General features: G+C 43.8%; 1 protein-coding gene across 2 annotated transcripts in view; it reads right to left on the bottom strand.

Moving 5' to 3' along the window:
* Positions 1 to 12,246, bottom strand: part of luzp2 (leucine zipper protein 2) — an 83,789-nt gene extending 71,543 nt beyond the window's left edge. Inside the window, exon 1 of one of the 2 annotated variants that reach the window (XM_048973153.1) lies at positions 11,944 to 12,246. In XM_048973153.1, coding sequence (XP_048829110.1) covers positions 11,944 to 12,005 — 62 coding nt within the window. In that variant the 5' untranslated portion in view covers positions 12,006 to 12,246. The remainder of the gene's footprint in view (positions 1 to 11,943) is intronic. The other variant, XM_048973152.1, reaches the window with a different exon arrangement.
* Positions 12,247 to 13,513: the final 1,267 nt, after the last annotated feature.

Here is a 13,513-nt window from a genome sequence, read left to right on the forward strand (position 1 = left end):
GGACATTCTGAGCGCTGAAGAAGGCAGGTGCTGACAGATGGGGCCTGGTTTATTGCAGAACAGGAGGGAGCACTATACCAAAGTGGGTCTACATTGAGGTGACAGTCTATTCATGGTGGTCATCCTCCAGTGGCCCCAGGTGGTACTTCCTCTTCCGCCTGCAAAAACCAAACATGCCCAACTGGCTCCCCTCTGTTCCCTCAGCTTCTCCCCAACCTGGGCTTTAAACCCGCCCTGGCAGACTGCTCAGACCTGATCACTCACCAGCCGTGTCTCCTTAGTATTTGTTGGGGCCTGTGGTAAGGAAACCATGATTACCGGTTACCACTGGCTTGTGAAGTGCTTATCACTTTCTGCAGGTACAGAGCGACAACTGCGTGCTCCTGTCACAGTATGCGGAGACGTGTCCTAGAGCACCCGGGCCTGAACACACCATACAGTGTATTCCTCCGGTCCTGGATGTAGATCTCATTCTTCTACAGAATAGAGAGGTTAAGAGCATCAGAACTGACATCTCGTTACAGTTTTTTAGGCCATTTAGCGGAAATTTCCCACCATCCCATATGCCAGAGCTGGACATATTGCACATATATTGCTATAACTGTCATTTATTACTGTTCGTGGTAAAGAAACTCATATCACAGTCTAGGCTCACCTCCACCGGCGCTATCCATGGTGCTGAAATCTACTATGTCTATTCTTAGGCTTCTGTTTCGCACCTTTGCAGGTGCTGCCTCCTATAGTCTCTATACATTTTGCTCAGTACATCACAGTGCCGGGTGCTGGTGCCCACTGAACATGCACATGTTGTGTTCCTCGTGTTAAGGCCTCTTATTGTTGCAGGCGTAGAGTCCCATGCTAGAGCAGGCATGTTCTTTGTGCGCAGGCAGTTTGCAGTAGTGTCTCCATGTCACGCAAGATGAGTTTTTGATAAGACCCATGAGTGTGGCACACTTATCAGAATCGTAGGCCATTCTAAGGCAACCAGTCTCTTGCTTCGCAGGTCTCCGAACAACATAAAGGCAAGACTAGATTGGCACAGTTCTGTCTGATGGGACAAAGCTGAAAACAAACACTGGTGTACCTCTCTAGCCCGAGGCCTGCTATGCATATGATCCTAAGAAAATGCTCCATTTCTGGGGATGTGAGTTTTTAAAGAAGTTGAAAAGCTGCTCATCCAGATTAATATGTGAATTGAACCTGAAATCACTGCCTGAAGTGACTGTCTGGCAGCAGTGTCCAGTCCCCATGAGAATCTGACAGCATTAATAAAAGTTCATTTAATACAGACACACACACACACACACAATTTTAACAGTCAAACAAATAGCCAGGGGACACCAATGATCTTTATCCAAAGGTATTTTTAAAAGGCCCCAATTATATTAATCGGGCTGCCAGAGAAATGGACTGGAAAATCAGGCCCCCCCCCCCCCCCACCCACCACATTAAACTTTGCAAAAGTACTAAATATTTCATTAAACGGTAATTAAACATAACAAAATGTGAAAGACAGAGTTTGACAGTGACTGCTCTGAATGCAGAGGCATCAGCCTCATCGGAATCGTGCCAGTGAGACTGGAACTTCTCACAAAGCCAGCACATCTCACACTTTGTGGCCTTGACACTCTCTGCCATGCTTCTGATGACTCTGGACAGCCTGAGAGCCTGAAAGTCACCTCTTTCAATATTAATGCTGTTCTTACCACTCAAAACAAGGGTGTGTCCTTACTGCACTGGGTTTGTCTGGAGATGGTATTAAAAACATGCCTTTTGATTGCATTGGTCAGATCATCTTTATTTACCGGCCTAGTCAAATTTATTCACCTTTATAGCTTTATTCACCTTTATAACTTTAAAAACGAGCCAAATCAACTATGCTGCTACACAACACTGTAGCAAGTTTAAAAATTCAACAAATTGCTATTGCAATAGCTGCATTATTTATAACATCATGTTATATACTCTGCTGGTTATATACTGAGGAACCCAAAGATAGCAACTAAGAGAAACTGGCAAAATTCATTCACAGTTGAAGCTGGTAAATCTGAACCAAAACAAAGTTTACTTTTGACTAAGCACCTATTGTCTTCCAATAGAGAAACTCAATCCTTACTGTGAAGCTTATTTCCCTAAATATACATAATCTCCTATGCAGCAAAGTAAATGCCCATTCAATTCTTTGTTCAGGAAAGGGTCATTGACCAACTTGACAGGTCGCCAAATCCCAAATAATACGTAATCATTGCTAATCCAGTTGTGCTGCAGGCAGCAAGTCATTGGTTATTTCCATTTACTGAATGGGATTTAGGCAGCAGATCTAGCTGTAACTTCCACTCACAGAATTAGAGGACATGCAGGTGAAAGCGCGTAATAGTAAACATGTTCTTAGTAACTTAACATAATGGATCCTCAACCTCCATCCACCAATTTGGCTGGGAACAGGAACAATCAAATTATACTACTCACTGACCCTCACCCCCAGGAGGAGGCAGCACTAGATGCTGGCCTGTCTTTTTCAAAGTGGCTGTAATGACAATGACTGTAATGGCTTCCGGAACATCACACTTATATCTCTTATGTTTTCTAGGTGCATCGGAAACCAATTTTCTCTGTATGCTGGTTGTGTATTCTGTGGTTGCTGGAAAAAAAATGCCTGATGCACTTCATTGTGTACATCTATGACGGCAAAAAACATTAGCCAGTTACAACAGAAGTGTCACCAGCTTAGATCCAACATTCATGGCGTGATGCAAAGGCAGTTCCTAGGTTGACTGATGTCCTGACGGTCAGCATAAGTCATATCAGCAACACTAGTATGACATGCCATGGAACTGTGATACTCCATATGAAGAAACTCACCATATGATCCATGCTCGCCGCCACTCGGCACTGTCCGTGGTGCTGAAACCTCTCACATGTCGCATGCATTTTTAGGCTTTAATTTCTCACCTTTGTAGATGCTGCCTCCTTCAGACTCCGCACAAATTCCTCGGTCAATTATGGTGTGAAGTGCCAGCTATGCCCAAGGCAATGCCCAAAGGTTGAAAGTTCCAGAACTGGCAACTCACTAAAAGGCGAACAAGGCCAAACACAAAGAACGCGGTACAAGTCTAAAGGGGCACTTTTTAAGATTAAATCATCCTTCCATTCTCCACTGTTCACTTTTGGTCACCACACTGTAAAAGACACGAAAAGTCCAGTAGCACTGGGCCTTCTTAGTATAAAGAAAACCTTCATGCAACCTGTGCAGGGTGATCACCACACCACCAAAGTCCTCACATTTGCTGAAAAAATAAAAAAACTACTTCTGATTGTGACACCTCAAGATAATTTCTCGAGACACAGTATTTGTTTAAGACCTGTTCTTCTTTAATCCAGCAAGGACACTCTTGGACCATTTTATTCCAACATGTTAAAAGCCAAAACAACTGCAAACAATAAATACAGTAGGGATAAAGTGAAATGGGTTGCATTGGGGGAATTAATGTAGCACTGACTCTTATTTTGAACTTTTAACATTACAGCTCCTTATGGTGAGATCTGGAACTGCCATCTCGGCAAGCAGAGAAAGCTGAATGGAGCCGTTTGTATGATGTTACTCCACCTGTCCCCCAATTCCATGGGACAGTATTCGCTACTGCCTTGTGCTCTGTCTCGCATTTTTAGACCAGTACTGGTCTTGACACTGGGCCTCATCTCCATTCTATTTGGCATTCATATACAGTTTCAATCCCCTTTTTTTCCCAATTTTCATCTTTCCAAAATGACTGATCTCCCTTTTCATATTTACTCTAATGTTGACCCTTGACCCCTGAGAATCTCAAAAAGGAAAATCCTCCTTACCAATGAAAAAAAAAACTTATCAAATCACACCCCTGTGTCACCTAGACCAGGTTGCTATCCTGAATAGAGAGTGAATAAAGTCAAATGTTTAATCAGGATTTGTAGCTGAACACAGAAATTATTTAAAGTAAAACTCAATATTACTGCTTTCAGCTGCATATTGTGGAACATAATGATGGTGAAAGGCCTGCTAACGTCAACCATTCTAGCACTGTCTGCTGGGCTATAATGGGCAATTCATCACTACTTTAGCCCGAAGGCCTTCATTGAAGGCCGGGTTTAGCCCCGTAGGATGGCATGGAGTTGACGGCAGCTAACAAATGCGGTGACACACTCACACTCCGCAATACGAACAGCCTGCCGAGACAATCAGGTTAGTTCCAGCGAGCTTCAGAGAGCGAATATCACCCAAGGTGACCGAACAAATCACCCCACATTAAATGCCTTCGGCCCTGAGCTTCTTACCAGCATTCAGCCCGGGTCTGACACCCTGCCACGACGGGGGGGGGGGGTGGTTAGCAAACGCAGAAGGGGTCACGGTCGCAATCTGATGAAAAACAGCATTCATTAAAGCAAACCCCCCCCCCACTCACACCTTTAATCAATGCTAGTGGGGCTGCGCACCTCATCAAACAAGACTGAAAATGAAGAGGATGGTGGTATAGAGAAGTGCTGTGTGCAATGACCACCTGCCGCACTGGCCAGGATGTGGGGGATGGAAGTGTTCTGACAGACCACAGCTCACCTACCACTACAAGGGCATCCTTGCACCTCAAACTTCAGATAGAAAGATAAACTATATCCATATATAACAACACACAGACTTTTCCAAAGAAATAAAATAATAAAAATCACAAAAAAAACTCCCATTGCATTTCACGGTTTTTGCTGCAATATTGTGTATTTTCTGGATCTGACCTTGCACATTTTCCTCAGTTATGGAACTGCAGAACACCACACAAAACAACACTAAAAAACCAAAGAGTGTATCATATACTTTTGCTTAGCCCAGTGCCTCTCGCAGAACTGGGTGCCACTCAAACCATACAGGAAATCTTCCAGACTTCGAAAATGTCCAAACTGTCATACCAAAGAAATGATAAAATACTCCAGGGAAGGCAGGTTATGTGCAAAGGACAAAAACCATGGTCTTAAGCTAAACTGGATCATATGAGGTATTTTATGAACCACCCTGTACCCATCCATCCCCTCACATCTCCAATACATAGTCATGGTGTTACCAAGAAGCCAATCCCAGGAAGCATTTAATTTATTAGCAGATGTTCTTCTCCAAAACGATGTACAAAGGAGCATCAGGAAGCAGGGTCAGACATAGCAAATAAAGGGCCTTAACACACAAACACACACTATGGGCAATTTAGAATTACCAAAATATCTAATGTCCTTAGACTGTGAGAGGAAACTAGCACAAACATACACAAACTCCACACAGATGGCGAAGCGATTCATGCCCCAAACTGTGGCAGCCGGAGGCATCCACGCTGCCCACTGGACCACCATGCCACCAGCAGCCATAACCAGTATTAAAAAAATCTCATGCACCACATTCCTCTTTGAAACTGGAAATATTATGGAAAAGCACATTGGTTTCATGTTGTGGAATAATCATCTCTAGGTGCACAATCTGAACCCCTTGAATCGCAACTGAACGCCACCCCTTGGCAACACAAACAGCAAGTCTCTACAGCTCATCTTTTTCCACAGCCTTTCCACTGAGTGACACAAAGAGGAGTCTGATTTCGAATCCTGCTTGGAAAAACGCTTTGCAGTTTATCACAGTGGCACACATTACAATCCCAAGGGCCAGTTCAGTGTGTCCTGCTGTCTACTCTCCTTCGTTTTCTGCAGCATATCCTCTCCCATTCCTTCATTCACAAACAATGCAGAAACTAAGCATCTTGTGAGAACACACAAACCAAGCATCAGGGCAGAAGCTGCTGCCGGTTCTGCTGTCAAAAAATAAGTACATTCACTTGCAACAGGCAAACAATTAACCCAGAGCAGACAGTTGGCTTGAACTGTGTCCGTCCACTACTTAAAAACTAAACAAAGCTCCTAATGTGCTTGTAAATTTATTTTTGAAATAAAAGGAGAAAGATGGAATATAAGCCACATACATTATACTTCCACCCACATTTACAGCCCCTGTCATTTGCCTTATTGTTTATTTCTGGGGGTAAAAGCCTGGGAATTGGCTCCTTTTGGAGATGTACATAACATGCACCATGTACCGAGAACACAGCCGGCAGAAGGCCACCCAGGGTACAGCCACATTAACCTATCATGACAACCTGCAAATCACCCCAGCGCCAGGTGATACGGCCTCCATCTAATTTCGGTTCTCCCTGGAGTGTCGGAGCTGTCACTTCAATCCACGTGCTCCTGAGGCGGGAAACTTGGCATACAGGAACGGCACATTGTTCATCGCCTGCCGCAAAGTGATTTACACAGCTTACAGTATGACACTCCTACAGATTTATACCACTCAATGCTACAAATGCCTGGCTGTTTGAGCAAGTTAATGTATGCTTATAAGTGTATAACCACTACGCCACCTGCTGCCCAGACGGTATCCTTCCTGCCCTGCTCTAGCTTGGCCTGTCACTGTGAATCCAGGATTAAGAGGCTGAGGGGTGCTGTAATAGGATGGACCAGGCCTGAGAAAGAAAAAGTAAGAGGCACTTCTCGAACACAGCACAAATTCCTGCAACTGCATGCGGGTGGCTGCAGGCACCTGAGAGAGGAAGAAGCCCCTGGAAACCGGGGCCTGGCATCTGCCGGCACAGAGGGAGCATCTGCTACCATCCCATGGTGTCACAGTGGTGGTGGAAAAGGCAGGTGGGGGGCACGGGGCATCCCACCACGCAGACACCCGGTCCCTGGCAAAGTGCCAGCCTCTGTCAGACAACTGACACGTCCTACAACCTTGTGATCAACATGTGAGATTATGCCACAGACGGCGTTGCATGACCTCGTCGTAACAGCTCGATAGCAGATTTTCCCAATGACTTCTAGTAGAGGGTTTCTGATGTAAGGACTGGAAATCTTAGGCAAATCACATCACAACGGCAATTTGGATGAAAAATGTGCAGGGTGACATATGAATGCCCTGGGGGGCGGGGGGGGGGGGGGGGTTGGTAATATGGAGGCTGAAAAGGGATTTCAAGTTCAGGTCACTGTGACTTACAGCTCTTGTAACACCACTGGCATATGCAGTGGGAGGGCCACTCTTGACCAATAAGATAAGATATATAATTCATTGCATGATTACATGAAAAGAAGATAAATCTTCAGAGATGGACCGCAACACATAAATCATTCACAATTATTCACACATAGATCTGTTAATTTTCAAGCCGTACATCACTGACATATTTCAGTCTTATGGATTACACCCTTGAAAAAGGGAATGACTAAAACCTAATTTTGTGTGAAATCAGCTTCCCACTTCCAGCTTTGTAAGCTGTACATTTATTGGCCAAGATTCCACATAACATTTTATCAGGTGTGTTTTCTAGGGTTGTCAAAGTTTTTTGGTTTCAGTTCTGAGTTTGGTTTCAAATGATGTGTAGAGACACTAGCAAGCACTGTAACACAGTGCTACAGAGATGAAGCGCAGATTCATAGCCGGCACCCTAATTTCACATACCCCACCCGACGCCCCCCAGATAAATGAGTGCAACACACGTGTGAAAATAATACTCAAAAATTACTCTAGTCAGTTATTAACATCTGAAAAGTGCACTTTAAAGGATCTCTGCACACTCCGTCACAATAGTCCACTTATATGCATGGAAATAAAAGCTAGGTTTCTTAACAATACATCTCATTCTTAAAGATACTTTTGATGTCATTTGCTAAGGGGGAATTACCATAATGGAGTGTGGAGTACAATCCTGCCATATTTATAGTTATAGTCCTACATGGCATCAAACCTCAGTGGCATGAATGTCAATAATCTAAGGACACTTTCCACATCCTAAAAAGCAGGTGAAGAGCACCTTAATCATACAGGAGGGTTTGACCTATAAGTCCATTATCAGACTAAACTGGGTTCATAAGCTCTGGTCTTCAAGACCATCAAGGAAGGTGGGATTATGTTCAGCAAATTCACCTTGTCCCATCACAGGAAGTCTGCACACATTTATTCCAAGATACAAAGGGACAGAGGCAGTTCATCATTAACAATGTATGAAACCACACTGCTACCTTAAACTGTATATGTTCCTGAGGATATTTGTCTCCATGAAGCAATGCTGCTTTGACCAGATTTGCAGTAAGTCAGGTATACAGGTTGGCCACTGCAGCCCTAACCAGGCGACCAGCAGAACATTGTCTTTTTGAAAGAGAAGACCCCTCCTATGTTACAGATGATACCTGAGAGCCAAGTAACACCAAGGGCATATTTACAGGCCAGTGATACAGTCAAGTACATTTTGTCTCCTGTAAATACAAATCCATCGCAGTCTTACGTAATGTCTGAAAAGGAATGGAAAAATAAATACAAACACTAAGGACACAGCACTGAGTACAATTCCTACATGTAAAAAAGAGGTTTTGAGGACTTGTCACAGTGCATCCGTGCATATAAATAAACAAAATTATGAGTACAGCTGCCAATAAGATAATGCTCCAGCAGTCAGAAATGGTGTATATCACACTAATCCTGAAGTGTGGCTGGTACTGGGTGCTCCACTCACCACACACACACATACACACACACACACACAGAGCAGGATGTCAGCCCAGAAGAGTAAGGACTTGTGTTCAGATAACAGACAAGGTATTCGGGTGATAAAAATAACCAAATCATGCAGAGCGTTGTTTTGGTTGTACAGGTTTCTACTATGGGCAGATCAGTTTTGACACAGCTGGCCAGAAAAAAAATAGGGCTCGCATAAAATTTCTGAGGGGAAACGGTAAAGGCACTATCCCAGAGCGTAAAGACGACTGAACAGCACCACAGCCTGACTGACTGAAGGGCACATCGCCACCCCCCCCCACCCCCACTCAGTTCCACATTTCAAACTTTCTTGTCTACCATGACCTGTCAGCAATCAAGCTGCAATGCTGTTGAGAACGCCCTCTAGTGTCAGTCCATCCACCACAGTCTGACAGAGAGCAAACTTGCTTCAGGATTTAAGGAGGAGCCTCATTTTATAGCTTCCACTACAGGAAATCAGCACAAAATAAAACAAATTAGTACTGTAATTGCACATTGGATGGCTCACCCTGCTTGGTTATCAAGGTTTTAAGTGATGTTCTTATGCCCCTCTGAATTATTCATTACCTGACTTTGTTCACAGCTCAAGCTCTCCCTCACGATCTTTTTAATGTTTTCTGGGTTGTGCCTTTGGGCATTTCTGTTACCATCAGGGACTTATTATTAGCTAGTGAGGCTGATAAAATGAAAATGTGGTAATAAAAGAAAAGAAACACTGAAAGACACTAAGACTGCAAGGGCAGAAGTGAGAAAGAAGCCGGCTGAAGGCTGAGAGTACTGATCCAGCTCAGAGGCACTTCACCCAAAAGTGCCACCTCGCTCAGAATATCACGTTCCATTGCAAATTGAACAATCCATTGAATTACTCAGAAAGCATTTATAGCAAGCTACACACAAAAAAAAAAGTTTATTCCATGTCTTTGCCACCGTACAGTCCAGAGTTTTAAAAAGCAAAGCATTACATTGCAACAAGTGTTTGGAAGAGAAAATTTCCAAAAACATATTGTACTATATTTAGAGAATATAACACATACAACACGTAAATTATATAGTATATGCAAATATGCAATTCAAAAAAACAATACTTATTGGCTTATTGTAATGAATGGAACACTTATCTTGGAATGAGCCAGGATTTGCACATTTTCCTATATTAATCTTATTTTGTTGTCTGACTGAATTTGAATCCTAAGTCACAATTCTAGCATATATAAAATCTGGACTAGTCACTTTCGATAGCCAAATGGTGGTTATTTCCATTAACACAGGAAGTGCCCAGGTCAAGATTTCTGATTGTAATGGGAAAAACAAATAAATCCAAGCCGAATCAAAGTTCTCATATGTGCTTGGCTCTGTTCTTACTTGGCACTATAATTAAAGAAGAAAATGCCAAACGGAATGTGTGAAGTGGACATCACTGGACAGAGTCCACACCGTAACTAATTGTTTTTTTAATTAACACCTCCTTTCTCATTATTTTCTTTTCGCCTTTAATTTCAAGTTATCACCTGAATTTTACCAGTTCAGTATAAATGCAATACCTGTCAGCATTCAAGAAATTACCCAAACGCGATTGTGTACAAAATTAGAATTAAAATCTATTTTCCCTTTCTTAGGAACAGACAGATCTACATCTTAAAATCATGTTACTGACTATACACCACCTTATATTTTCTATACGCAGAACATTTTGCATCATGATGCATGTCGATTTTTCTTTATTGTTTCACCAATAATATCTAACTATCCATTCCGCAAAATGTACTCTACCGATTTTAACAGTCATTAAAAGTTACCATTAAAACGCGTTGGACTGATCACTCTGACATCTGCTTCTCAAAGTTTTAAGTTGCCAGTTTTTTCAAGTCACGGAAACAAATCACATACTACAGATGGAACAGAACACATAGCAAACAGGCACTAATTCATGTCATTTTAATCACCATAGTTCAAACATGAAAATACAATGTCCCAGAAAGGATGTTACAGATGGTGTTAATCTATCTGCGAATGTCATTCATCGAGCATTTAGTAACAAAAGACAAAAGTAAAGCCCTGTCAATCACGGGCTATGCGAAAACATTTCTGCCCATATAACAGTTCGTCTGTATCTGTGTATACGTTTCCGTTTATTCATTATTGTCGATCTAACTAGAAAATCAGATTTTCGCGTCTGATAGAATATGTGCAACGTTTAAACTACAGTGTGAAGTTTAATAATTACAAACACCCTCAACGCAGTGCTGAAAACCCCGGTGTCACATTCAAAGTTAAATTTTATTACACTATTTTCCCACATTACTAAGCCAGTTATATACCATGCTGCGAAGACTGCATATTTGTGTTAACTGCTGTAGGGACTTCGGTGCACCATAAAAGAGAAAGAGGGGCTCGTCCTGTTCTGCCTTCTCTGATCACGCAGCCTGGCTCCCGGCAAGTACTCTGCAGCTATGCTACAGATCGGGGCGCTGTCTCACATACGTTAAACCTGGGTTCAACCACTGACTGTCGTCGGCTGGCTTCAAGGGTAGGGAAAGCACACTTTTTAAACATGTAAATAGCAGGACTGCGCTCCGCCAGACACTAATGAACCGACCCGAGTAGGGTAGGCTTGGGCATCGCGGTCCAGCTGCGGAGACGTACGATCAGACATCAGCGAACACGCGAACTGACAGTGGTCGACGCTGCCTTTTCTGATGCAAAGCGCGACAGCAGCTGGAAAATGCGCTTCTGCATCTCGTACAATGAGGTTCTGTGCGGAGAGACCCCCCCCCCTGCCAAAGCAGCCGGGACGCTAGCAAACGGGCCGGGCAAGATTCCGCAAAGTGGGTGAAGCACAGGGCGGAGGGCACCCTCCCTCTCACTCTTTCAGGAATTGTTTCCCTAGTCTTTTGTTATTACGGCATCACTGTACCTAGAAAGCACCACCCGGCGTGGTCTCATTTTTTCCTGCAAGGGACAAAGGCGCTCATTCAACACCACTGGCACGTGAGCTCGTCTCGCGTGCCCGGGTGCGTTATTTATTTATCATCCTGTCACCTCACCCCGTCACCTCTCCGCGGTTCGGATCCTTTGGAACCGCCTCAGTCCGGGAGTCTAGCCGCGGCGCTACACCCGCAACGGCCAGAAAAGAGGAACAAAAAAAAGTTAACGATAACAGCGCGTCTTTCTCCGCCGCAGCCCGCTCGCCCGCCGCGGCGCAAAGAGCAGAAGCGACTCGGTCTGACTGACTCAACCCGTGGCCGAAGAAGAGTAGTCTTTCTATCGTTTAACTCGGCAGTTTTTTCACGTCGTCCCTCCCCAGGAGACTTTGTAAGGCAGAATAAGAAGCGCTCTCTTTTCGCCCCACTCACCTGCTGTTGAGGCTCAGCGCTGGGAAGAGCAGCAGCAGGCTAAACGCACAGATGAATTTCATAGCGCTGTGTCGCTCGCTCGCTCGCGCTCCTCCGCTCTCCCCTCGCGCCTGCTACCTTCCCTCTCTCTCTCTCTTTTTCTTTTCTCTCGCGCTCTCCCCTCTCAAGCTGACTCACTGGCGTGCGCGCATGCACGCGGGAAGCGCAGGCAGACGCTGCACGCGGTGGCCGTGCGACGTGAGACTTTTAAACGCAACCTCACGCAGACGGACAGACGGACGGGATAATGTGCGTCAAGTTGGAGCGGGGGGCTTAAGGCACTGGGAGTCTGAAGAGCAGATTCCGAGGATCGTTCGAGATAAAGATGTGATGTCACCAGCGGAGGTGCAGAAAGATTTCGTTTTACAGTCGTTTGATTATGCCATGCAGCACAGTCTCTCTAAGCACCCTTTATATAAGTTATTCTGCTTAGTAATTGTTAGAGAGCTTAGTTATCTATACACTTGCAATGACTTTCCCTGGAAATTAAATTCTTATTCCCATATCTGCATTTAATTGGACTCTAGTTCATAGACTGATTTTCTCCCAAGTATGAAAGTGCTTGTTTTTCTCATTCCCTTGACGGTTAGAATGCGATCATTAACAAGTAATTATTCTTAAGAGGTTACAAAGATCTATTTCCGATTTCCCTTCGGTCCGATCTATAATTGTTTCCTCGGAACAGAGCACATCAAAATGACTGTCTTTTCAGAGTCACGTGATCTGTCATAATTTTCACTACAGCCCAAGAAAAATGTGAAAGGTCTTATGATGCAAATAACATAGATTTAAGTACCTGTTGGGTGTTTGTATTATGAAGCAATTCGGTGGAAGTTATAATAGGATTTATATTTATCCTCTACAAATAGTTCCCAAGTCAACGACAAAGAGGTCAAATAATTTAGGCATGATGAATGATTCGCATTATGGATTTATTGGAGTTTGGGGGTCTATATTCCTGAACTAACTCTGATAACTAGTATTTTCTCATATACTTACTATGTCATTCACTTTAATTAGCAGTGAGTAAGTCTAATTAATCCTGTGGGCCTATCAGTGAAGCAGTTAGACATGGAAATTGCCCAAAATAAAGACAGAGAGAAATTCGCTCATCGGGCTCTATGTTGTAATCTGAGGTAATTATTACACTTTTATCACATGTGTCCCTGCGATAACATTAGCTTCTGAGCCAATGACAACAGACCTGTTGTGCTTCAGAAAGGTCCGCCAGAGGACGCTGAAATAAGTGATTCAGCTTTAGTAGCTGAAAAGGAGTGATGAATTGTATGCAGGGACAGGGGGATAGTTGCAGACTGGCCCGGCAAGACCAGAATTGAGGATTCCAGTTTAAGCTTACAGTCATGCCTATCCATATGGGGCGAGAAAGTGGAAGACTTTCAGGGGCCCAGGCACAGGGGGGCCCCATGAGAGATACTACCAGGGAACATATGGTAAAATTTTTCTGGGGCCCAGCCATGTCCTTGTGTGCGTCTGGCTAAGATTACAGAGGGGGGTTTTGAAGAATCATGCT

The sequence above is a fragment of the Brienomyrus brachyistius genome, chromosome 13 (assembly GCF_023856365.1).
Source record: "Brienomyrus brachyistius isolate T26 chromosome 13, BBRACH_0.4, whole genome shotgun sequence".
Lineage (NCBI taxonomy): Eukaryota > Metazoa > Chordata > Actinopteri > Osteoglossiformes > Mormyridae > Brienomyrus > Brienomyrus brachyistius.